Genomic DNA, 26485 nt, shown 5'->3' with positions numbered 1-26485 from the left:
TAACAACAGGAATCTGCTAGCCCAGGCATTTGCCTGACTCCTACACCTGCCCCGAGACCTGCTGCTGTTTCATTTCTCTTCTTCTTTTTCATCTTTCTCTGAAATCTCAGCAGCAAGGATCTCCTCATCTTCTTTTGCTGTGGAAATCACACGAATGGTGACTGAATGATCAGAAGATTCTGAGAATATCTCTTCTCCTGGGCGGGTTTGTGCTTTGTGGGATGTGACAGGAGATCTCTGGTGCATTGGTGATTTTGGTGGGGTTGGGCTGACACTGGAGCCCTGCAACAAAAAGTAAAAAAGAGGCAAAAGGAACCTTAGCAATCCTTGCCCACTACCCCTAACATGACAAAGCTGGACAAATGTTCTGTGGTTCCATCTCAGGATCTCTGCACTGGGATGTCAAGTTGATGCCAGAGATGCTCCCTGCAAGAGGGGCTCCTGGATCATATCCTGCATGTCTTGAGAAACACAAAGAGAGGAGCACAACAGAGCTTTCTCATGTCTGCACTAACTCTTGTTTTGCTCCTGAAGCTTCTGGAGGGGCTGATCTTGGCCAAACACAGCACTGGGGCTGTTGTGAGGGAGTAGTCTCAGGCTGCCCTGTTCTCCTTTAGAGAGAATCCTTAGAAGCTGCCCCATGGAGAGGGATGTTATCAGGATCCTGCTCACCCATTAATGGGGTTAGTTCCCAATACATGCACCCTTCAGAAACTGGTCTTGTTTCCACTCATTCAGAGCCCTCAGTGCCACTGTTCACTGCTGCTGTTAACTGGTTATGGATTAATGTTAAACACCACATTGTTTGGAGCCTCTCGTGCCTCTGTGGGACTGCAGAAATGCAGCTATGCTTGGCATCAGCCTGGTGTTTACCCAGCCTCAAGGCCACAGCATTCCCTATCAGCTCCTCTTTCCCCTCCCCCCCCCACATCCAGATGTGATAAGTGTGCCTGGTTCCATGCTGAGATTAGTAACAAGGTCTGCACGGAGACAAAATCTTCTTTACAAGTTGAGCTGAGCAGAAGGAAAAAAAAAGGGGGAATAAAAGGACAGGGCCATTTTGTTTTTCAGCTGCTCATGACAAAAGCAAAGGGGCTCATGCCGAGGGGGCAGGATGGCATTGCCTGCCCCAGCCACCTGGGGTAAGCTTTGACACACCAACTGGGCTGTGGGTGCTGGGAGCCCCTGCACTGATGAATTATGAGGGGCTCTGTCTCTGCAGGATAGAAGAGACATTCATTCATCTGTAGCTATAGCCTAGCTAGAAATTAGACCCAGGCAGGAAAAAATTTAACGTATTTCCCTTTTGTGTATCAAAACAAACCCCTGTGGGACACTGGCATTCCCCCAAAGGCCTGTGCAAGATGTTGGCTCACCCCTCGCTGTCTGCCCACGCTTTGACAGACCCCAACATCCTGAGCTCAGTCCTTTAAGGCAGCTTAAGCCCCCCACAGCTGGCGGAGAGAGCACACTCGGCATCTCAGGGAGCAAAGCCACAGTGCCAGGCTCCCCGTGCTGACCTGTGTGTCCTGCATCGCCTTCAGCTCCTTCAGCCTCCAGCGGAGCCGCCCCAGGGCCCCCTGGCCCCCCGTCCTCCCTCTGGCAGCCAGGACAGCCTTGAACAGCTTTGGGGTGTCAGCTTTTGGGGGGATGATCAGCGGGTCTCCTTTCTCATCCTTGGGTTTGTTGTTGCTTCTCAGCATTTTCCTGCAGCACGAGAAGGCAGAGGTGATGTCAGCCCAGGAACGTGTTCTATTAACTGGATTTTGTAATGCAGAGAAACCAAGCGTTAAAAGGACGGGGGTCTTTATGCGCCTTGGGGAGGACAAAATAACAAATCTAAGCAAAGCTAAAACACTAAACCGGATTTTTTTTTTATATAGATTTTTGAAACGAAGGCACTTTGGCCATGCTCCACCCGCTTTGAGAGGCGAATTTCGGCAGCCGGAGCCTCCCCCGGCAGCCGCGAGGTCTGGGTGCCCTCTGCCGAGGACAGCAGCTCCAGCCCGGAGCGGGAGCCGCCGCCGGCAGCGGGAGCGCAGCGCCTGCAGCAGGAGCATTCCCAGGGCTTCACACACAGAAACCCCCCCTGAGACTGCCAAGCCCAGGCTCCGCTGTTTATAAACCCCCCCAGGTTAGAAAGCAGCACGCACTTGGCCTTCTTGCGCAGCAGCTTCTGAGACTCCGGGTAATGCACCAAAATCTCGTTCAAGTCCTTCTTTTCCAGAATGAAAAGGTTGGCGAAGCCGTGGGCCACCACGTTTGCGGTGCGGCGATTTCCCCCTCCTGCTGCCAGCAAACTGGGAGAGACAATGCAAGCCATCAACACCTCTGTTCACAGGCTCAGAATGCGAAATCTCCACCTCTCCACCTCCATCTCTCTCTTTCAGGGGACCCAGAGTTTAATTTTCACTCCTGATGGAATTTATCAGGCACAATTTTTAAAGAATGATAAAGGGAAACTTTGCATGGAGTACTATATAAAAAATATTTGTGGGTTTGAAGGGTTAAATATTGCGTTTTACACCAGGCTAGTGTCGGCTGGGCTGTCTGCTGGTACAGGGCTTGTCATTCCAATGGAGGGGGTGGATTAATGACTGGGAGACTGTATTTGTGAAACACTTTTTCTGCTCAATTTTCCTATTCCTCCATCCGTATTCCTCTGTTTACTGTCATCAGCTCCCCAGACAACATGATGACAACAACGACAGGAAAGCTGTAATTTGTGTCTCGGCCGTTGCCCAGCGTTCATGGCTCTCAGTCACAAAGATTTATTGGGATGCTGCTGATCCTTCCAGGACCCATCCTCCTCACCCCAAGCCCAGGAGCTGTATTTCCCCAGCTCGCTGAAAATGCTTCACTCACCTGATTTCCCCGAAGACAGATCCAGCTTTCAGAGTCACCAGCACGGATTTGCCATCGGGTCCCCCCAGCACCTGCACTTGCCCCGCCTGGATGATGTACATCTCACGGCCGATTTCTCCCTGCAGGGAAGAGGGCAGCTGGCTGGGATGCCCAGAAACAGGGACACCTCATGGATGCCCTTTGCAGCACCTTGCTGGAAACTCCCATGACCATGCTGCCCTCTCCAAGCTCCCAAAATATCTTGATGGTGCTCACTCCTGAGTGTTCTCATCTCAGCACCACAAAGACACCAACCAGCTTTCCTCTGCTCTCCTGCTGTTCAGAGCTGCAGCAGAAGAGGTCGGTCTTTGTACAAGACCAGCTGCAAGTGAGGGTGGTTTTGCTCCAAATTCCCTCCCTGTGTGGTGTCCTGGCATTCCCTAGTGCCCTGCACAGCCTGGCCATGACTCGCAAGCATCTCATCACCTTCTTGCACACGTAGTCGTTGGGCAGGTAGACCACAGATCTGAGCCGCTTCAGCATGTCGAAGATCATCTGTCTGTCACAGCCCTGAGCCCAAAGAGAGCCAAAACATGCCAGCATTAGCCTGTGCTGGCGTGGCAGGCTGTGCCAGCCAGGGGCTGTGCTGCAGAGGGTACCTGGAAAAGGGCCACTTTGCTCACGATGTTGTAGTTCACATCAATGGCGATGTCCAGCCTCATCTTGTCTGGCAGCTGAACCAGCAGCTCAGACTCATCTGTGAGACAGAGCAGAAAAGTGGCTGCTTCCGACACTTGATCCAAGAATGTGTCCATCAGGTGGCAGTGGGAAAGCAGCCCACGTTCTGGTGGCAGAGGGCAGGAGCCAGCTTGCACAGAAGAGTCTCCTCCAGCCTCTGCCCACCCAGCAACCTGAAGGTCTAAATCTGAAGTGTGATGGAAAGTCATCCTTTGCATTATCCCTGCCCTGAAGACTCTCAGAAACAGGCCACAGAGGCCAAGTCAGAATTTTTCTTGTCCAGGAGGGTGGGCACAGAGGTTCTGGTCCTGCCTGATGACACACTGGTAGGGTGAGCTGGTGACTTTGCTGCTGGACACGCTCTGGCCAGTGGTGGACAGTCACTGTCCTTTCTCCAGGGCACGTGGGACACTGGACTCAGTGTGCTGTGAGTGATGCCTAGTCACCAAAGTGCTGTGACCTGGTGGCAGTCTGTAAACTCTATAGGTGGGCAAACAAGCCCCTAAACAGAAGAGTAAAATAAACCACCCTCCACCCCCAAACTGTAGTGACAGTAACCCTTCAGCTCTGCAGAGCAACCACAGTAAAACACAAGATTCAAGTGTTCACCCTTGGAGTGGCTCATCTCACCTAGCATGCCTTGGGAGTGCCACGTGTACTCATACCACGTCTTCACACGGTTCTGAACAGTTCTGGGGATCTTGTAGAAGTTCATGTATTTGATGGTGCTGTCCATGCAGCTCCGATAGTAAGTCTGCCCTGCAGTAGCAGCACCAACCACATCTCTCATCTAAATGGAAGAGGTGGAGGAGAACTTTAAGTTGCTGTCACTCATCCATCAGCAGGTTAAACATGTAAGCCAAGACCAACAGCATCTACCAAATCCTTTTTGTCTTGCACCGATGCTGAGCAGGTCTTCCCATGGGGAAAACAAACCCAGAGAAGCAAACCTGTGGATCCAACCCACCAAAAGCACCCCACCTGAGGCTGTAAATCCCCCTTGACTCCAACTCACCTGCCCTATCATGACAGAGAAAGCAAAGACGCCTGTGAAGTAGTTGAGCAGCTGGAAGACAATCTCAAACAGTGTCTTGGGGTCTGGCAGGCCCCCGATGGTGATGAGGGTTTTCACTGCCCAGTAGTAACAGCGGATGTAGCTGGGAGGAGAGGAGGACAAGAGAGGGAGGTAGCTCTGAAGGCATTTCTGTTTCAACCCTCAGCACTGAGCTCACAGCCTCTGGCCATGGCAAGCCAGAGTCTGCTGAGAGTAATTATGGATGACAAAGGGAAAAACTGAAGGGCTTCACACTCCCCACCACACCTGCAGCTGCTTCTGGAGGTGCTACAGGAGCAGGGGAACCAATGGTCCCTCCAGGAACCTCCACTTGGGAGGTTCAGCTGCTCTGGTTACTCTGTTTTCTGCTCCTCACAGCTCTGCTATAAACCAGTGACATATTTTCAGCAACATTTACACTTACAGAAATCATCAAGGGAAAAAACATGTTTGTGAGCAAATTGTTGGCATGGGACTTAGGAGAAGCCAAGTGAATTTCTGATTCCCTGGTCCTGGGCATTCCCTTGGATGTTTTGTTTCCACCTGAACGTGGACACAGATTTGTGTATCATACAAAATAACTCCAGCAGCAACATTATCACAGGTGTGGGCATTCAGCTTGTGAGCCAAGGACTCTGCCTGTAGCATCAATCACTGACAGCACAGGGACATTTAACAGAGGTATTGCCGTGGTCAGGAGAAGGGCTGGCCACTGTCCCCATCTCACACCTTGGCTGGTCTGAGGGGCCTGGCACAGGGACACATGGTATCACTCCTCCATCCCAACCTGCCAGCAATCAACACAAGCAGAAACAGGATTTATACTTTCATCCTGGTTGGCCTGGAGCATTCCTTGGCTTCTCAGTGCCAGGATCTCACTTTTTGAGCCACTTCAACCTGCCAGAGCTTTCCACCTCTGCCCAGCTGCAGCCTCATCTTGCAGGACTGTGTGTTATTGCACATCCCATCCCTCATGTCCTTGTCACTCTCCCTGGCTCCACATCTTCTCCTGGAACTCCCAACCCTTTGCTTCAGGGGCTTTATTGAATCCAGCTGCATCCCAACACCTCTCTTATTGCTCCAGCTCATTGCATCAGGCTGTGCTACGTGAGATCCCCCAGCCCTGGCTGGTACCTGTTTCCTTCTCCATCATAGACCCAGGTGGTGGAGCCCAGTCCTTCGTAGGCTGAGGCCCAGTAGTAGAGGCAGGAGTTCACATGCAGGCTGTACAGTAGGTAGGCAGTGGTCCGAATCACTCTGCAGAAAAACCCAGGAGAGAGCAGGAGGGGAGATGATGTTTGCTGGAGAAACTTGTCAGGTCCCTCCCTGGTATCAGTAGCCTTGAAGTGGTGACCATAGAAGTCCTGTCAATGCAGGAATCACAGAGCACCCCAAACCTGCTGCTGCTTCCTGCAGCTCCAGAAATGCCAAAAAAAGCAGTTTATCTGCTCATAGCTCTCCTTCACTGCCAGCACCCCTGTCCCCGTGGGCTGGAGAGAGGTGATCCTACCCACACAGCCTTTGGGACCCTGATGTCCCACCATATCAGCCAAAGTCCATGTCAGCCAGCTCAGGCACAGCAGGGAAATAAATCAGGCACCCAGAACAAGTGCAGAATGAAGTGAACCTTCCTCCCCGGTGGCAAACAGTAATTCTATGTTCCCTCCTTTCCCCCGTGCTCCTCACCTGTAGATGTATGCCTTGGTCAGGATGGCCTCCAGGCGGTTGTTGAACTCGAAGAAGGCCATGTACTGGAAAGAGAAGGAGAGCTGCATGTTCCAAGTTCCCTGTTGGGAGAGCCACCTCCCCATAAAACCCCTCTGTCCCTCATTTCCCTCCTGCAGCCCCTCTGCAGCAGACAGATTTGTCTCCATCCCTAAGTCAAAAATATGAGTAGTTTAGGATTGAAATGAAGCATTTGACCAACAGCCCTGCAAAGCCTTTGGGACAAAACTTCCCTGCACTTTATAATCTTCCTGTCATCACCGATGAGTCTGACAAGCCATAGCTCACCCCAGCCAGCACAGGCCTCCTCCACGTCCACTGCAGCTGCTGTTCTGCCTGATTTTGTAAGCTCTGACTCACCTTCAGACACCGAGGGAAGCGCAGGAGCGGGTTGACACCCACTTTGAAGTAGAAGAAATCCAGGGGCAGGAGGCACAGCACATCCATCTGAAATCCACACAGGGAGAAACCTCTGTGGGGACCTGCAGGAGCACTGGGGGTGGGGCTGCAACCCACAGGGCTGATGAAAGATTCAGACGAATACACAATTTTGACAAACCTTGAAGCGTTGTGATCGCAGGTAGTTCTCTTTCATGGCCTTTTTGTCAGTCTGGTGGGGGACAGGAAGGAGAGAGAGAGAGGAATATTGATTATTGCTTAGAGAAAGGAAAGCTAGGACCAGCATGGTCATGCCTGGCTTTCCTCCTCTGCACCACAACAGGGAAGATGCTCCCTTTGTGCCTGGAAAGGGGAGAAGAGCAAGCAGAGAAGTCTTGGGACATCCAACACCATGTGTTGATTTTGCATCCCAAGAAAAGCAGGTCACAGTGCCAGTACCACAAAAATCAGCATTTGCAGGGGAAATTGTGTGTCTGAGCATCTGCATGGCCATGGGAAGGCTGTACCCTCAAGGCGTGATTTTTCACAGTTTGTTTAATTGAATATGGAAATGAAATCAAGGGCTTCCCTTATCTCAGGCATGTGATCTGTGTGTTCAGATTGCAATTGCTAATGCATCCTGCCTGGCGTGCTCCTGAGAATTAACCCCAGAGTTTGTTACGCCCATGCCCAAGGTTGGCACCATGGGGCTGTGCCAGGGCCAGTCAGTGAGCACCTCACCACGGGCAGAACCTCCCCATGGAGCAGCCACTGCAGGCATCCCTGCCCAGGAACCACAGACCACACCGTTTCTGGATAGGATGGTATTGATTTTATAGGAAAAAATGGTGTGTTTGGCAGACAAAAAGACTGCTGGATTATCCACTCCGTGTCAGGAGAGGTGCTCGTGGTCTCTGAGAATGGACAGAGCCCTGATGGCCGTGGCCATGATGAGAGAGCTTGGAGAGCTCAGTTGAGAGGCCAGCAGCCCCCACGTCACTCAGGGGCATGGGGATGGGAGGTGGCACAGCTGGTGCCCAGAGGTGGGATGCAGTGCCCTGCCACTCACAATGATGTCTCCCCCCCGCACAAACTGCAGCCGGGTCTGAAAGATGAGGATGTCCAGCAGATAAATGAGGTCACAGAGGTAGTCCATCAGCAGCCAGTAGTGGATGTTTGCTGGAGTCTGGTAGGGGAAAGCCCAGCGCACAGGGATCAACCAGCAATTCCAGTTCCAGGCCATGACAAGGAAGAACAGCCACAGCACGTACATCAGATCTGCACACAGGGAACAGCACCACGGTCAGCTGGGCAGACATCCCTTCTCCGTGTGAATCCTCTACACAGAGGAGTTTCCATTCCCTGACCTGTCCTCACACAACAGGGAAACCTGCAGGAAGTCTCTTGGTGACAGTGTTTAATTGCAGCTGGGCTCTAGCACAGAGTGAACACCCCTGGGCACAGAACACACCACGCTTTATCAGAAAGCTTCTTCTAACTTTGCTCATTCGGCTATATTTGCTTTTGCTCTGCTCCCACAACTGCAGCTTCCCTGGTTTTCTTTTTCCCCTCCAGCCATGATGAACTGGTGGCTGGCTGCCTGAGCCCAGAGGCTTCCAAGGGACTGAGGAATGTGACAGACTAAGGAAAGAGCTGGGTTTCTGTGGGGCGGCCACAAGGCGGTGGAATCCTCTTTTGCGATTTTAATTTTTTCAGGGAGTATCCGCACCACAGGGAAAGCAGAATGCCCAGTCATGCTCCTGACGCCCACAGCTGGAAGTATTTAGGAAAGCCTGTGCCTTGCAGAAGAATTTAAAATTCTGTGCTTTAGTGAAAACTAAGTTGCTTCCTGCTTAGTTCTCCTCCCCTTCTCACCCTGTCTCCCCCAGTCCCACCAGCTTGCCCCAGCCCAGGCACGAGGCTGTGCTCCATCACTCACTGGTGAGGGGGTCGATGCTGCTGGGGAACTGGTAACTTTTCAGGCGGTCCAGCCAGGGCCGGTGCTTGAATGTGCAGCAGAGCATCTCACAGTAGTGGTCATCCTCCAAAGGTTTGTCCCCCTCCGGCTCCCCTCCTGGGGCAGGCAGCGGGGCTGCTGCAGGTGCTGGCTTGGTGGGAGCTGGGACAGGCCACACAGTTATTTCAAAGGGCAGAAAAATCTTCTTAATGCAGTTTTTTCTAAGGTCTTTACCATTTTTTTAAGGTCTTTAAACTGTTAATATAACAGCTGCCTCTCAGAAAACACAGTGTGTATGGGCACCCACCAGAGGAACACTCCCAGCCCCATGTGAACTCACATGCCACGGGGCTCTCGTCATCTGAGGTGACATCGGGGTCAATCAGCTTCTCCTTCACCTTCTCAGTCCTCTCTTTGAAGAGCCTGACCAGCTCCTGGAGCCGGGTGTTGATGATGGTGCTGCTCAGGCTCGAGGCTGAGCCGATGCGCTCGGGCAGGCTGTGGGGAGACCAGTGGGCACCTCAGGAAGGTAGGAAAGCCCCAGGGCAGGTTCACAGCATGATAAAAACCTGGAATGGTTTGGGTTAGAAGGGACCTCAAAGCTTCTCTCGTTCCAAGCCCTCTGCCATGGGCAGGGACACCTTCCACCAGACCAGGTTGCTGCAAGCCCCATCCAACCTGGCCTTGAACTATGACCCAGTCATGACCCATTATTTAACCTACAGCCTCTGAATTAGGATTGACCTGTGTTTATTTGGGTATTGTGTAGTGGGAAGAACATGAAGTGGCATGACTCCCTCTCCTTTTGGTATCCCAGCACTTCTGGGACCTTTGCTGTTTCCACCCAAGCCCCAGGATGTGAACCCCTGGCAGATGTGGAGCCCTGGGCCCATTACTCACCTTTCCCTCTGCTCCTCGTCCCAGCCCAGCTCTTGGGTGGGGGATTGGCTCACCAACCTCTTGTCCAGACCATCCTGTGGCAGCAGTCGCTTCCTCCTGCAGACACAAACACAGCAACCAAGGATCAGCTTGGCTCCTCTCCCTCGTCCCCCTCCTTCTCCTCCCAGATGTGACCTGTTTTCCATTCCCCTTCTCCTACTAGGGTCAGTTTCCCCTAATTTTTGACATTTCATGGAGTAGATGGGAGTGAACCCTCCTCTCCTTTCCTCCTAAAGCCCTGAGCACAGCAAGCCCTTGGCTCCATGGACATACAGCCACCTGACCCATTTTCCAACTCAGTTTGGGTACCTGCAAGATGCACAGAGGGCAGGCATCATCCTGTGCTTGCCCCCAGTGCCACAGCTTCACATCACTGCATTTGGAGAGGCAGGCAAGGGAAGTGCAATGCCAGTGATACCTACAAGTGGTGTCCTAACACGGCTGGGGGCACAGACAGGTTTCTCAGATGACTTCTTTACATGTGGGTAAGAAAGGTGTCAGAAGGGAAGCTGACTATGAAGATAGCAGTCCCAGCAAAAATCTAGACTGGTTTGCAAACCTGCAGCCCAGTCCAGAACTTCAGCTGTGATGAAGAAATTGTCTTCTGCCACCACAACTGCTGATCCCACTGGCACAAAATGTCTCAGTGCTGTGTGTGGAGCGGGAGAAAGCAGAATGCTGAGGGAGGTCATCTTGCCATCACAAATCTCCTAAAGAAAGCCAAATGCTGTGAACCCACCACCTTCAGTCCTGCTGGCCCTCAGGTGTGTCCTTGCTGGGAGCTGGAGCAGGTGAACAAGACTGATGAACCTTCATTTCCCAAATGCCCAGTGCAGAGGTGGAGGAACACCACAAACCCCTCTTTTAAAGTACTCTCAGATGTGGATGGAGGGATTCCCAAAACATCAGTTCGGAGAAACAGTCGTGCCAAGGTCTGTATTGTTGTTAGGACAACATCCATTGCCTCTCACCAGTCTCCAGCTGCCCTTCCCCTGCCTCTGTCCCCTCAGGGCACCACGCTGCCCCAGTGGCCTGTCCTCACCCCTGAGCAAGGCCAGCTGACACCACCTCAGGCTGCAGTGAGCAGCCAGCTGAGATGGAAGGCGCTGCCACAGCCGTGACCTTGCTGTGGTTTTGGTGCCCTTGGGATGCTGCCATGGGCACTAGGACATGTGAGATGCACAGAGTCTCTGCCCATATGGCATCAGCCAGAGCATCCTGGCTTTATCTGCAGGAGCTTGTGTCCAGGCTCCAAATTAGGTGCGTGGTTCATTAGCAATGAGTCTTTTATGACTCTGTCTAAACCATGTTCACTCAAATCCTTCCCAGAGTCATATAGGAAATAACTCAAGAGTGTGGCCAGTAGAAGGGATTTAGAGATAACTGGATGATTGCTCAATGCAGTTTTGTCTTCTTCCTCTGGAAACACCAGCAGGACATGAGCATTTTCTGTCTGGTAGAGAAGAATTAATTTTTATTTCTTTGTGTAGGAGAACAGGAGTTGCTTGCTTTTAAAAATAGCCAGTGTTGTTTTGAGACACTCCCTAGAGACTCAGCAGAAGGGTTTATGTTCTCACACATGTAACTGCAAATATGTTTAATGCTGTCAGTATTTTCACTGCAGGTATTTTACATGAAGCCTGCTGTCCCAGTTTAAATAGCTGTTCAACAGACTTGATTGTGGACATTTTTGCCATTTTATTTGCTCCTCCAGGAGCTTGTTTACTAAAAGATCCAAACTGTTAAGTGAGAATTACTACAGCACCTGGTTTTCAGCACAGAAAAAAATTTCCACTTTAGCTTTCATTTTGAATCCTCTGCAAGAGTGAGCCTCAAAAAAAACCCTAGTGCCACAACAGAAAAAAATCCATCAGCTTCATCCAGCCTAAATTTTAAAGCTCAGTTTTAATCCTCCCTCTCTTTAAGCAAAGAATCACTGAATGATCTGGGTAGGAAGGGACCTTAAGAGACATTTAGTCCAGCTCCCAGCCATGGGCAGGGACACCTTCCAAAGGACCAGGCAGCTCCAGGCCCCATCCAGCCTGGCCTTGAACACTTTGAGGGATGGATTCCTCTGAAAGCAGGAACCCAGGGGGGACATCCTGCAAACCCTTGTAGCAAAACTATAAGAAGAAAATTGTTTCTTTTTAAGCTGAAGGATCATATCCAGCACATAGACCTTCTGTGCTCTGAATTTGGGAACAGACACAGGTGGACAACAGACAAATGGGGTTTGACTGTGGCCTGGGGATCAAGCCCATCTCTAGGAGGACATACAGACAGGGTTGTCCCTGGCCACAAAACCTTTAAACAAAATGTAACCATTTAATTAAAAATCACAGACAAGAGGCAAGGCTTTGGCCATCTCCTCTGCTGCGCACCGGGGTGACACCCTCTGCACACACATCCCTGTCCAAATCTGCTGGGAATGAGCGTCTCCACACCACTGTACAAACATTCCTGTGCTGGCAGGCTCGGGGGAGGCAGGGACCGCGCCTGGGCAGAGCCATCCGTACCTGGGGGATGCTGCGCCGGGCACCGCCAGCAGGTTGGGAGCGCCGGCGGCGGGCAGCGCTCCGTGGGAACCATGGATCTCCACGGCACGGCCCGGGCTGTCCACGTCCTTGATCTCCACGGTGGGGCAATGACCTGCTCCGTGGGGAAGGACAATAATCGCGGGTGAGGGGGGCACGGGGCCCCGCCTGCAGCCGGGGCTGCTCCCCAGAGCTGCCCCCAGCCCCTGCAGTGTTTGGGAAGGACTCTCCTTCTCCCTCCGTTCCCTTCTTGCCTGGCTCGCTTTTCTCCTAAGCATTTGGAGCACTTCTCTATCTTTTTTTTTTTTTTTTTTTTTTTTTTTTTCAGTTCTTAACGCTCTAAGGACTGCCATCTGCTCCCCTTCTGCCTGCCCAGTGATTGCAGCTACTCCATCGGAGTGTTGGGGTCCCGTGGTTTGGAAAACAATGGGCATTAGGATTCCAGGCTGCAGGGGCTATGCAGGAACCCAGGATTTCCAGGGTGTAGAGATTCTCCTGCTTCTTCTGAATGCAAACATATGGATTGTGGAGGCTCTGAACCAACCAGTGTTTGCTTTTCATGCAGAATAAAGGACTGTTTAAATGAGCATTTATGGCTTTTTTCTTCTGCAGAGGTAATTACTGCTTCCTGCCACAGGCAAGGTTAGAAGCAGGAAGGTTGGATGTTTATGGTGGGTAAAGAAAGATGCCAGTTATGCAAAGGAGAAATGGCACTGAGGTCTACCTTGGTCAGACCCCACAGACACTCGGCTGTCAAGTGTGATGTCTTTTCTCAGCTATTTAACAAAATACAATCCGTTCCTGCAGGATTTCCTCTGTGGGAGGTTTTCACACATCTGAAAGACCCCATGCACCTCCTCCTGCTTCACACTGATGTGAAGCTAGTGGGTCAGAGTGTGATCCACAGACTTGATTAAATGCCTGAGAAAATGCCTATTTGGGTTACAAAGTCAAAATCCTGTTGCACGTAAGGAAAAGCAGCGGAATTTGGCTCGCTGGTTAAAAACAAAGCAAAGCAAAGCTGCAGAAAAGGCAGAAAGCCATGAACAGCAAACCTCCACCTTCCTCTCCTCTTAGTATGAGCAGGCTGTGCAAAAATGCTGGAGAGAACACCGTGTGTGGTGATATGGCACCCTCTGCCTGCAGGTCCTTCAGGAGAGCTTTTCTGAGCAGCTCTAAACACACACAGCATCTGCAAACGCTCTCGAAGCTTAGCTAAAAAGGCACATAGTGATGAGGCAGAAGCAGACAAACACATGGACTTTGTTCCCCAGCCTCTGTGCTGCCACATGAAGCGTGCTTTTATTTTATTTTTTTTAAAATTCTTTCCCTCCCCACAAGAAAGCAACAACAACAAAAAAAGCGACTACTCCAGGAATCCCCCCCAGCCTCGCTGCGCCGCTCTAACTACACAAGGCCATCAAAGCCAACATCTCTAATACCTAGTGGGGATTGCTCCTCAGTGCAAAAATTGGGGTTGACAACTCCAGCCTTTGGCGCGACAAGGACGGGGGAGCGGGCGGCGGTGGCTCGGTAGCTGGGGACATTGGGCAGCTGCTCTAGAGCCCCGCGGCCGGGAGGGGAGGGGACCCTGCGGGACAGCGGCTTCTCATGCACCAGCCGGTCCAGCTCGACGTGGCGGGCCCGCCTGGCCATGCTGCTAGGAGCCTGCTAGGTGCTTCAAGCAAAGGACAAGGCATCTGCAGCTGCAATAGAACACAGAGTGGTTTGAGACGGGCGGCAGAAATGAGCCGGGGGTTTGGTGTGGGTGGCACGCCGTGGGCCTGGCGTTTCTGGGTCTGAGAGATTTTAGCCTGATGGCAGCTGCTAGTTTTTTTCCCCGAGGGAGAATTTCTCGGGGAAGCTTCTTCTCGAAACAATCTTGGCATACAACTCTCCTTTCTCAAAACAATCCTTCTCCAGGTGGTGTTTGGCTGTTTTCTCTAGTTTAACTGATGGCATTAGAGAGGTGTCGTTCCTATTCACCAGTCATGTCAAGTCTGTATCCGCACACCTTATAAAAGGTACTAAGAATTAGACACTAAAGCCTTTTTTTCTATGCTCTTTGCCTTCTGAAGTATTTGGAGTCACTCATCTTGCTTTTATATCCTACAACAGCACACAGCTGCAGTGGTGGGCATCCCACCACGGGTTTTCCATGGAATCGTGGAAGGTTAAGGGTTAGAAGGGACCTTAAAGATCATGTCCCATGGGCAAGGACATCTCCCACACCTCCAGGCTGCTCAAGGCCTTATCCAACCTGGCTTTAAGCACTGCCAAGGTTGGGGCATCCACAACCTCCCTGGGCAATATGTTCCAGTATCTCATCACCCTCACTGTGAAGAATTTCTTCCTAAATAATCTAACCTAAATTCTTCCTCTTTCAATTTGTACCCATTATTCCTTGTCCTATCACTACAGTTCCTGACAAAGCAGCATCATTGCCCCTCTGCAAAGGCTGCATGCAGAGAATCTCAGAGGTGAGGGCAAGCCATTCCCTATGCAGCTTCCTGATGTCAGTGGAGTTCTGCCAGGATGTGCCTTTGCCACGCTGCAGTGGGAACTCACCACCTAATTTTCATTACCAACCATTGCTTCCTAAAATGTTATATTAAAATGTGTTTTATACCACCACTTATTTCCCAAATAGAGATAAGTGGTAGAGAAAATACTTTTCCTCTCCAGCTGAAGGAGAAACTCTTATTTCATGTCAGGGATTGCTTAATCAACAGGACCAAGCATTGTACATTCAGAGCCAGCTCCAGACAATCCCAATACTGCCACTGTGCTGTGCCCAGAGGATGTTTTACCCCAGTGAAAAGCCCTGACTGCCCCTGCAGGCCCACACTGCAGAGAAATCACTGCCTGCTCCCTGACTGCAGGAAAGGGGAAGCTCAATTCTCCCCCCACCAGGCACTGCATCCCCTGCTTCACTTCATCCCAGTCTGGCATCATACTGCTACAGGTTGTACCTTCAGCATCAGTTTCAGCAGCTTCAGCTGTCTTCTCTTCCACCTTCAAAATGAAAAAAAAAAAAAAAAAACCCACAACAACCAACAAACCAACAACCATTTTAAGGAGAAAAAGCCTCTTCTGTCAGTAAAAGAGCAGACTTTGAAGCTTGATTGGATGCCCCATATCCCTCCTACCCACCAGACTCTCAGCTTGTTGTTCAGTGCCCACTCTGTAGGGTGAGAGGAGCCCTCCCTCCATCCACAGCTGTTTCTGCTGCCCCAGCTTCAGGGATGGGGACATCTTGGTGGGAAACACGTCCAGTGGCCAGCCCAGTCTGCTCCTCCCAGGGCACTGCATGCCCTTGGAGAAGATCTGAGCCCCCCAACACTTGCAGGGCAGCAAGAGCTCAGTGCAGACCAGAGCCCAAGCAGGGAGTGATGCTGTACCTGCACAAAAGCACTTTCGAGATCTCTTATCTCAACTTCTTCCAGCTGCTCAATCCTGAGGGTCTCCTCAGCAAGGCAGGCTTCATCCACACCCTCATCAGCAGGGAGACACTGTGGCTGCAGCAGGGGTCTGGAAGGGAGAGCAAAAAATACTGCCTGGGACACCAGGTGAGAGGCACACAAATAAAACAGAGCATTGCATGTGCCTAAGCAAAAGCTGCAGAGGCAGAAAGATCCAGGCAGAATGTTTCTCCCCCTGTGCATAATCATGTCTTGTATAATTAAAACGGGCCAAATAAAAAGCTGAAACCTAATTTCCAGGCAAGGCTTTCCCACAAGCACTATTCAAATCCCACGTTTGCCTGTGCAAGACGCCACCAGGACACATAATTCTCATTTTCCTTCAGCAGCAAGCACAGACCTCAGCTCCCCCAGTCTGACAAAGGGGCTCTCAAGATTGATTTTATTGCTTTAATGCAACTTCATAACTGAAATAAAAGCATCTCAAATGTTACTCTGGGCATTTATCTCCTGATTTGCTCTTTCCTGGCAAGAAATGCAAAGCAGGGATTTGGAATAATGACAAGAATTTAAAGACAGCTAAATGCATTAAAATATTTGGTTTGTTATTTTTAATATTTTCTCCCCTTAATATTTAAAATTATGCTCCCTTCAAGTGTGATCACAAATCTTTTCATGCTAAACTAGAAAACCTGTTGGTCTCTCTCTCTTTTTCCAGTAAACAAACACGTTGAAGGATGGAGCAGCACCTCATTCACCCCACAACTGAAGCTCAAGTGTCTATCGTGAAGCTCCAGGAACAGATTTTGATGAAATGCAAACATATGGGTTTCACACTGAGTAATCATGTGTTTTCAGCTTCTTCCTGAAAATCTAGCTGCTTTAGAGGAATTAACACAGAATAATATTGTAGTAGTAGGTAATAAATCCCTAAATGTTTATCTCATGTGAAATCAGAGCAAACTACTTAATCTGAGCAGAAAGATGTTTCCCAATATCATCTTGACCAAAGCCGCCACCTTCCACAGCTGACAAGAACTCAGCTATTTTCTACAACAGGAAAAAAAATATAAAATTTTACCTACTTGTATGCAGCAGCATCTGCAGACACAACACACAATCCTGTCTCTACATTCAGCTCTGTGACACTCAAAACAATCCCGAATGCCCTGAATTGATGGGCATGGTTTAAACAGCACGGCCCATCTCCCGAGGCTGCCTGCTCCCATCTCCCGGGAAGGAACAAGAGGAGCTGCGGTTGCCACGGGCGGCGGAGACGGAGCCAGTGTCACCAGGAGACACCGGGCTGTCACCAGGAGACACCGGGCTGTCACCAGGAGACACCGGGCTGTCACCAGGTGCCGCGTCAGAGCCAGCCCTGGGCAGAGCCGGTTTGCCAAAGCATCCCTCCCCAGCACAGCCATCCTCCCGCCGGGCTGGGAGCTCGCCTCTACCGCGGCTGCTTCAGCCTCTGCAGCCGGAGAAGGCACTGCAAACAAAAGCTGCGATCACGCTCATTTCCAACAAAACCATAAAGGCGACGGGAGACACTCACGCTGCACTCTCCTCCTGCTCTTCCTCTTTCTTCTCGTCCTCTTTCTTCTCGTCCTCTTTTCTCTTTAGCTCTTTCTTCTTCTCCTTCTCTTTTTTCCTTTCCTTATCTTTTTTCCTCTTCTCTTCCTTCTTTCTCTTTTCTTCCTTCTTCCTCTCCTCTTCCGCTTTCTTCCTGTCCTCCTCTATCTTCCTTTCCTCTTCCTCTTTTTTCCTCTCCTCCTCCTCCTCTATCTTCCTTTCCTCTTCCTCTTTTTTCCTCTCCTCCTCCTCTTTCTTCCTCTCCTCCTCCTCTTTTTTCCTGCCCTCTTCCTCTTTTTTACTGTCATCCTCCTCCTCTTTTTCCCTCACCTCTTCCTCCTTTTTCCTGTCCTCCTCCTCTTCTTGCTTCCTCTCCTCTTCTTCATTTCCTCCGTTCTCCTCTTCCTCCTTTTTCCTCTCCTCCTCCTCTTTCTTTATCTCCTCTTCCTCTTTTTTCCTCTCATCCTCCTCTTGCTTCATCTCCTCTTCCTCTTTTTTCCTCTCATCCTCTTCTTGTTTCATCTCCTCTTCCTCTTTTTTCCTCTCTTCCTCCTCTTGCTTCATCTCCTCTTCCTCCTCTTTCATCCTCTCTTCCTCCCCCTCCTCTTTTTCCTCTTCCCCCCTGGCAGTGTTTGGGGAGCACAAACACGGTCTGGAAAGGAGAAGCTCATTAGGTAAAATCCACCGAGTCTGTGTGAGGCTCACACGAGGACCTCTGCAGAGCAGAGAGCAGAGAGCTCTGCTGAGCCAGTGCAGCTCAGGGCACCCCTTGTCTGAGTGAGCACTTGCCTGTGTGGGAGGAGGGAGCTGCTGTGCTCACCCAGCTGTGCTGAGCTCAGGGAGCATTTTGGGGGCTCAGAAACTCTCTGTGGGCATGCATGGACCCCTCTCATCCCCCTGCTGCAACACAGCTCATTCCTGGCTCTGAGCACTGCCCAGCCCTTGGGAAAACCTCAGCAGGGGGTTCTTTTCGTCTAAGGGTGAATTCTACAGAGAAAACTTCCATTTCTGAATGTCATTCCAGCTGCATGCATCACTGCTGGGGACAAGGTCCATGGTCTCTTGCCTTGGGGCCAAAATCTACTTACAGGAGCCTCAGCAGAGCCTCCCTCACTGTCCTTTGTAGGGCACTGTAAGCATTGCCCTCATGGCTCTGCCACTGCCTGCCCTAACCAAAATCAAGACACCAGAATAAAAAGACATTTGATCAAGCACCTTTTGGACCCTACTGGGGGATGCCCCCCTTTTTGGAAACAGGCACCTTGGCTGCCAGCACTTGCAAAGAGGGATGCTCGGGGACAGGCTTGTCCCCTCCCATGGCCACCACACTGGTGACTGGAGAACACACAGACCTGCCCATCAACAGCATCTCCCTTCCCCTACCTGTCTTCTTCTTCCTGAGGTTCCTCCTGTATCGTGGGAAGGTGATGAGTGTCTGCCTGCAGCTCAGCCATCTGAGCCCAGGCTGCCATCTCTTCATTAATCTGGTCATTACTGATCTCTTTCAGGATGAGATGGGTTTCCTCCTGTTTCCCGGGGGCGACATGAACTGAAACAGGAATGGGGAAAGGGAGGTGATGAAGTGACAGAAGCACATTCTAAGAGGCCAGGGGAAGGGCCTGGGCAGATGCCAGGTTTCCTCTGCTGGATGGGGCAGTGCTGAAGCAGCTCTCAGCCTGCACAGAGCTGGGCAGCCCTGCTGCCCCTGGGCTGTGCTGAGCAGATGCCTCAGGCCCCTTTGCCAGAAGGAAAAAGAAAATTCACCATTTTGCTCCAAGCACAGCCAAAACCCCATGAAGGCCTTGAGCAACCTGCTCTAGTGGAAAATAGCCCCTAGCAGGGGGGTTGGAACTGGTTTTGCTTTAAAGGCCCTTCCAACCCAAACCATTCTGTGATTCTATGAAAGCTGTAATCCTCTGCACACAGATGAGTGCTGGCCACCCAGCACATGTAGCCAACTCCACCAGCAGTGACCTGGCCCATCTCCAGGCCACATTTTGTCTCTGCTTGCAATCTGGAAGAGCCCAAAGCCTTTCCCTTTGTGAGCCCCCAGTGAATTGCTGTCCTAGCACAGCCCAAGGGACTGCAAGACCCAACCCAGAGCCCACATCACAACACTCGAGCACCGTGTCCTGTGCTCTCTGAGCACTGTCCCAGGCAAGGAACACCCCACAGCCCTTGTCACTTCCCAGCATCACTGGGGCAAAACCCAGGGCAGGTTACTGGGAGCTGTATCCAGCTGCAGAGGGAGGAGTCTGACCCGTGATGAGCCCCTCCATGTCCCAGGGATACCCGTCCTACCACGTCAGGCTCACACCAGAGAAACAGGAGGAGGAAGCACATCCGCTCACTGTAAAACCAGTTTATTTTGAGGTCTGCCTGACAGCAAAAGTTACATGTCCACAGCAAAGCCAATAGGAAATGTGCAAAATGAACTACAGAAAGGCAGGAAACCCATGCAGAGTCTTATCTGTGGCGTATTTACCCACCCCATGGTATCCACAATGCCTTTAGCCCATTCCCTCTGGATCTCCATTAATTAAATCATGGGACAGCAATCAGGGAAATGGATTTTAAAATACACCATGACTTTTGGATACATTATATGAAAATTAGGTAAATACTAAAACTGTGTCCTGGTACAAGGAAGATTCATTACAAACACAGGATATTGATCTCAGGGCAGTCTCTTGGCTCACAACTCATTGTTTCAGTTGTCTGGATGGTCCTAAACAGATGCAACAGTGGGAGACCTTAACCTGGCCTGTCAATACATCAGGGGGCTTATCCAAAATATGGAAAAAGACTTTCGACCAAGGTCTGTAAGGACAAGGGGCAACAATTTTAAACTGAAAGAGAGGACATTCATGTTGGACATTAGGAAGGAATAGTACTATAGTTATCCCATCCCTGAAAGTGTTCAAGGCCAGGTTGGATAGAGCCTGGAGCAACTCCACCCAATGGACAGTGTTCCTGCCCAGGACAGGGAAGTTGGACCAGATCATCTTTAAAAGTCCCTCACAACCCAAAGCAGTCTCCTATTCCCAGGTCTGTATCTAAAACAGTGGATACAGAGCTCAGTGTGCCTGCACTGGCCATGCCTGCCTGCACCCTCTGGGCTGGAGACAGCCCCTGGAATCTCCTCCCTGCTGGGACATTCCTGCTGCTGCAGTTGGCTGCATCCATGGAGCTGTGAGCTTCAGGAGGGAGCAGCCATAGTTGGGGGTAAGGAGAGTTTGGGGTAAGTTCTCTTAGAAGAAGAGCCTGGACCGATATGTTTAACCATTAACTCTTACCTATTCACCTAGAGATTAACCTGATTTGCTGCTGCAAATCAGAGCCCTTTCCACTTGCTGGGAGGAGACACTCAGTCATGGAAGAAAAGCAACAAGGAGCTGACAAGAGCTTCAAGAGTTTATAACATTACACCTCAGAGGCAGAAGCTAACTCGAAGAAGCCTGGAGATTTCAGCTGGGGGGTCTCAGGGTGAGTATTCAGATGTTTTGGGGACATTGAGAGGGGCAGAAGCGCTGGGAAACTGCAGCAAGAGGCTTTCTGCCACCAAGGTGTCCTGAGTGATGCTTTTCTACCACCCTGTAAATTACAGATCCCATCTCAGAGACTCATCCTGCAAAACCAGTAGCTCAAATTCCCAGAGCAAAGAGCCAAGTGGGACAGCCCTGGGACTGGGTCCCTGTGCCAGCCTTGGGTCCCCACTGCCCCAGTTGGGAAGGAGCTAGAGACCATTTGCAGATTCCCCTTTGCTTTTCCTCCCCAGCTGTGCTTTCTCCTCAGGTTGGTCTCATTGGGGTGTGGGAAGGGTGGGTTTGCCAGGTCTTCGTTTTCCGTTTGTTTCAGAGGCGCTAAGCCCCTTTGCCCCCTGAAACAAAAGGAGAAGGAAAACATTAATGAGCGTGCTGGCACTTTGGTGCTAGGGCAGGTCTCTTGCTTGACACAATCCTTCCCTTCCTTGGGCAGGTCAAGTGACCTGGAGATGCCTCAAGGCACCAAAGCCAGCGGGGCACCAAGGCTGTGCTCACCAGGCACATGCAGCAGCATCCCTGGCTCTGCCTCTTTCCGAGGTCCATGGCAGCACACGGGCCTCCAGTCTGCACAGGCACATGGAGAAATGCCTTCCCCCAGGATTTCCCTCTCCGAGGTTCTGCCAAGGGGCTGTTGGCCTGTGGGAACTTCCCAGCATACCCCGGGGATGTGCATTTTCCATGTGCCTCAACAGGTCCCTGCTCCCACCAGTAGCTCCCACAGCCCAACCAGCCACTCCTTTCAAGGGACAGCACATGCACAGGGGTGTGTAACCCTACCCAGACCATCCACAGAAGCAGCTGTGCCTCTGAATTTTGTCCAGCATCTCCCAAAAGTGGCTGCAGTGGGGAGCCAAGCCCCAGTGCCTGCAGAGCTGGTGCTTGATCCCCTCCACAGGCACGCAGCAGTGTGAACCCTGCAGGTTTTCCCACAACCATGCAGATTCTATTCTAAGACATCTAATCCCAGCATTTTGTTTTCCTGGGGTACCTTCCTAGATATTTCACACCAGACTTGGCAAACACCAAAAGGGAGAAAGAAAGCAGCAGATTTGAATTCCCTTGAAATTATTTGATCAAATCCCTCCAGCTCAGCTCAGGACAGACCTTGATATCAGCACTAACCTCAAAACCCAGGACCTGAGGATGTGGGATGCTGCACTTAGAGACTCCCTCAGCTGGAGTTTTACCAAGTCCCTGCCACAGCTCTGCAACAGCTCCCTCTTCTCAAGTGTCAACAACCTCCCATGGCTTCCCTGAGGGATTCCAGGGGCTCCCAAGCTGGCACCCAGGGCAGACCAGGGCATAAAAGATGCCAGTGACCCCTCTTCCCAGTAACCTAAGCCAATTAGAAGCTTGGCAGTCAAACCATCATGAAGAAATGGAGCCATCACTTACTTTGTTCCACAGGACTCGAGGTTGCTGTGGCCACTCCCTGGCAAGAGGAGAAACGAACCATGAGACATTGCTCATTTTCAATAACCCTTAATTTTTACCCTCAACACACCATTTTCAGTAAAGGTGGCCCTTTTACCCTAAATACCCCATTTCTGTGGCAAGTTGGATGGCTTGGCCATGGGCACAAGCATCCCCACACCCAATGGTCCAGAGCAGGAGCACATCAAGTGAGTTTGCCTGGGGGCCAGGGAAGGAAAGGAGAGCTGTGTAAAGCTGCTGCTGCTTCTCCTTAGAGCTGGGACGACACCTGTGTGAGATGCCAGAGCCTGGACACCAGCCAGTGCTCCACAGAAAGGCAAGGAAACAGTAAAGAAAGCACATGCTGTAGGATCTCTTGCTGCTTAGAAGCCAAACACTGGCTTTCACCAGCTAAACAGGTCATGGGGACTTGTTCTCTTGACAGAACTTGGTGACAGCCCAAACCACAGCAGGTCCCAGCACTGTTCTAGTATCATCTGCAGGGCAGGGCACGCCCTGACCATCAGGGATGTGATGTTCCTGTGCTCTTTCCCTATCCATCAGACAGCATACCTGTGTGTCCTGCCTCTCCCTGCTCACCGGCTGTGGCATCACCTTCTCCAGCCCCTGCATGAACCAGCTGAACATCCTGGAGACGAGAAACCACAGTTAGAACTGGCAGCCAGAGCCTTTGCTCCCACATCGGGCATCCCTCTGGCCACCAGAGCCCGGCAGAAGGTGCCGCTGGGGTTACCTGCCACCATCCACAGCCACGGACTGAGGGCTGAGCGCTGTCACCGGCTCCGGCTGCCCCTTGGCCGCTGCTGCCGCCTTCTCTGCCGCTGGGGTGCTCTCTGAAACGCTGCATTTTGACTTCGCCTGGGTTTTGGTCTCTTTTGTGCCTGCTCAGGTTTATTTGAAGGAGCAAGCGGGGTAGGCAATGGAGCAGTCATAAATTGTTGGGAAGTGGAGCAAGCCAGGAGGGGTCAGCTCCCGCAGAGGGACAGGCCCGGGGGCGTCCCTGGCAGCCTGCCTGGGACGGGGAGGTGGGCAGCTTGGGGACAGAAGCGGTGCAGGGGCTGTGCCGTGATGGCAGGATCTGTGTCCCCACCCCTGGGAGCCGTGTCCCCACCCCTGGGATCCGTGTCCCCAGCCCCGGGAGCCGTGTGCCCAGCCCCGGGAGCCGTGTCCCCAGCCCTGGGAGCCGTGTCCCCAGCCCCGGGAGCCGTGTCCCCAGCCCCGGGAGCTGTGTCCCCAGCCCTGGGCCCCGTGTCCCCAGCCCCGGGAGCCGTGTCCCCACCCCTGGGAGCTGTGTCCTCAGCCCTGAGAACTGTGTCCCCAGCCCCGGGAGCCGTGTCCCCAGCCCCGGGAGCCGTGTCCCCAGCCCCGGGAGCCGTGTCCCCAGCCCTGGGAGCTGTGTCCCCACCCCTGGGAACCGTGTCCCCAGCCCCGGGAGCCGTGTCCCCACCCCTGGGAGCTGTGTCCTCAGCCCTGAGAACTGTGTCCCCACCCCCGGGAGCCGTGTCCCCAGCCCCGGGAGCCGTGTCCCCAGCCCCGGGAGCCGTGTCCCCTGCCCTGGGAGCCGTGTCCCCAGCCCTGGGCCCCGTGTCCCCAGCCCCGGGAGCCGTGTCCCCAGCCCTCCCGGCGCAGTGGGAATGCTGGGCCCGGAGCTGAGGGCAGTGCCAGCGCTGCCCAGGGCCGGGCCCTCAGCGGGACGGGATCGGGATCGGGATCGCTCACCTGCCGCCGCCCCTTCGCTCCTCTCCTTCGGCTCTGTCTGCGGAGGGACAGGGCGGATGGACGTGGCAAAGCGCTGCCCGCGGCCCCAGGCCGCCCCTGGCCACCCCAGGCCACCCCAGGCCGCCCCTGGCCACCCTAGGCGGACATGTCCCCACCGCAAGAGCACCCACAGGCTCAGCCCCACACGCCACCCGCTGTGGTTTCAGCCCCACCGCCGTGACAGCCATTTAACCCAGACCCCAGATACCGGCAGGTCAGTCCCAAATGAAGGGTCCTGCCTGCATCCGGGCTGAGGAACACCGGGACAGCACCCAGAGGTCTCTTTTTGCTCTGCTGAATTCCCCTGGGATTTTCCTGCCCAAGGTCCCACATGGGGCGTGCAGGAGGATGGAGCTCGCCCCACTCTCATCTCTACCCGATAGCCCCCAGTTTTTCCGAGCTGGGCAGAGCTCACCTCTGGCTTTTTCATCCCCTCTGGCTGCGGCAAAATCCTCTCGAAGCCCTGTGACAGCCAGCTGAGCACCCGGTTTCCTGCCCTGCGGGGAGAGCACCGCGCTCGGGGAGCTCATCGTGCGCCCTGCCGCCCTCCCGCAGCCCCCGGCCCCAGGGACACCCACCACTGCTGCGGGGACGTCTCCTGTTCGCCCTCGGACACATCCTCCTCGGCATCGAAGGGAGTTATCTCTGCAAGGAGAGCACTGCTGTGGGCATGGGGAATCTGCACTGCTCGCAGTTTTAGGTCTCCCCACCAGGCAGCACAAGGGGGCAATAGTGCCGGCATCAGGAGAACGGGAAGTGGGATGTGGGAGACCCAGGATGCTGCAAACTACAAACGCCCAGCTCTTCTTACCCAGACCGTCGTCGTCCTCATCCCCAAGGACCTGGACCTCTGTCTGAAAAGCCAAACAGATTGTCTGAAAACCTGACAGCCCAAGGGAGGGACCATCCCACTGTGTGGGGAAGGAAACCTGCCCTTTCCCCAGGGATGGTTGAAGGTAGAAACCCATGCCAGGGCAGGTTTAGTGCTCCCAGTTAGCACCGGGAGAGTGAAAAGAAGGAAAAAAGAAAAGGTAAAAAGAGAAAGAAGCTCAAACACACCAAACCATTTCCCAGATCTGTCTCCTACCTCCTCAGCAATGTCGACGCTTGTCTCGAAGCTCTTCCCGAGTGCCTGCAGCCCTGGGGCTGGGGCTGGCTGGGGAATCACCTTCTCCAGCCCATAGGAGAGCCAGGAGAGCACACTGCTCCCCACACTGCCAGGGAAGGGTGTGAGTCAAGCTGGGAATGCCACCCAAGGCATCCAGCCCCCACCAAAAAGCAAAATCCCAAGGAAATCATGTTGCATGAAGGGTGCAGGAGCCGTACCTGTCAAACACAGAACTTGAGTCCTCAGAGACCACAAAGGTCACTTTCTTTTCCTTTTCTTCAATGGCAGCAGGGGAAAATAAGGCAAGCTCCTGTCACCACTCTGGCAGCCCCCAGGAGGCCAGGCAGGAGTGGGACAGGCAGGTAAAAGAACACTGATGTGCAGCCTGAGCCAGTGTGGGCCTTACCCTCAGTGCGTGCCTGGTCAGCAGCATCTGTGGGGCCACCAGCCTTCCCTGTTGGTGCCTTCAGGGCAAAAGGCAGAAGGTGTCAAAGAATGAGGCACAGGGGACACCGTTCTTGTGCAAAGATGGCTGCAAATGCCAGGGACTCCCCATCCTCCTGCTGCTTCCCAGCAGCCCAGAGTAGGAATGCATCCTGGCCCCCACCCCTCCTGGGGACGCTGTGGAGCATCCCTGGGTGTCGCAGTGCTGGGGTGGGTGCAGAGGCACCAGGCACCTCTCATCATACCCCTGGTGTCCCCAACACCCCCCAAGCTGGCTCCCTGCTGACCTTAGCTGGCTGCAGCTCCTGCACAGGGGTCTCCTCTGTCACATGGGGCACCGGGGGCTGGGGGACCACCCGGTCAATCCAGCCCATCATCCCGCTGGCTGCGGGCAGTGCCGAGGGGTCTCCAGCTGGCAAGAGCCCAGCAGCACAGGGGCACAGTGCCCAGGGAGTACCAGCTGCACCAGCTGTTCACGTTGTCTCCTGAGCTGCCCAAAAAGGTTCTTGGTGTCCTTCTGTTTCCACGTCCTGCTTGGGAAACATGGCACTGCAGCACAGCCGGAGCAAACCCGGCTCAACTCCTCATCCCTCACCACTATTGTGAGCAAACAAAACACTCTATTTTATTCTCACCATCTCAGTTAAACTTGCTTTTTCTAAAGGTAGCACCTCATTCAGATATTTTATTTTTCACAACCTGTCCTGACTAGGAAGCCACTGCAGATAGATCACGGAAGTTGTGATGCTCTGCTCAGGGTCCTCTGCTCTCCCCATCATTTTTCCTTTGAGGGAAGCTGAACAGTAATTTGAACAGAATTTTTTTATGAGGAAGTTCATGTCCAAACAGACATACCCCCTTTTTTCTGCCCCTACAAAACAGCTCTGGTCTTCAATGACATGAAGGAGTTGGCAGTCTTATGCATCCTGCTGCATTGCAGGCACCCAGCGGTGCCACCACCTGTTGTGGCAGCTCCTTTTTCCAGCCAGCAAAGGGCCTTAGTCTCATTTCTAAGAGCAAGAAGGGCACAGAC

General features: G+C 52.6%; 1 protein-coding gene across 1 annotated transcript; it reads right to left on the bottom strand.

The window, feature by feature from the left end:
* Window positions 1–26242, bottom strand: CNGB1 (cyclic nucleotide gated channel subunit beta 1). Its single transcript, XM_066327322.1, has 32 exons — window positions 25740–26242; window positions 25429–25472; window positions 25227–25304; window positions 24988–25114; window positions 24712–24754; window positions 24479–24545; window positions 24316–24397; window positions 23862–23898; window positions 22876–23023; window positions 22695–22770; window positions 22104–22140; window positions 18547–18712; window positions 17147–17815; window positions 15571–15700; window positions 15142–15184; window positions 12152–12284; window positions 9597–9692; window positions 9037–9194; window positions 8679–8858; window positions 7809–8017; window positions 6921–6971; window positions 6722–6808; window positions 6323–6387; window positions 5771–5893; window positions 4598–4739; window positions 4213–4372; window positions 3504–3601; window positions 3331–3414; window positions 2866–2984; window positions 2154–2300; window positions 1521–1707; window positions 1–282 (listed from the first exon to the last, which is right to left on the bottom strand). The coding sequence occupies exons 1-32, from the start codon at window positions 25827–25829 to the stop codon at window positions 70–72; spliced, it is 4089 nt and encodes a 1362-aa protein (XP_066183419.1). The 5' UTR covers window positions 25830–26242; the 3' UTR covers window positions 1–69.
* Between the last annotated feature and the right edge of the window lie 243 nt (window positions 26243–26485).

The sequence above is a fragment of the Sylvia atricapilla genome, chromosome 12 (assembly GCF_009819655.1).
Source record: "Sylvia atricapilla isolate bSylAtr1 chromosome 12, bSylAtr1.pri, whole genome shotgun sequence".
In the NCBI taxonomy this organism is placed as follows: Eukaryota; Metazoa; Chordata; class Aves; order Passeriformes; family Sylviidae; genus Sylvia; species Sylvia atricapilla.
The sequence above is the reverse complement of the archived record's forward strand: the minus strand, read 5'-3'. Positions and strand labels throughout refer to the sequence as shown.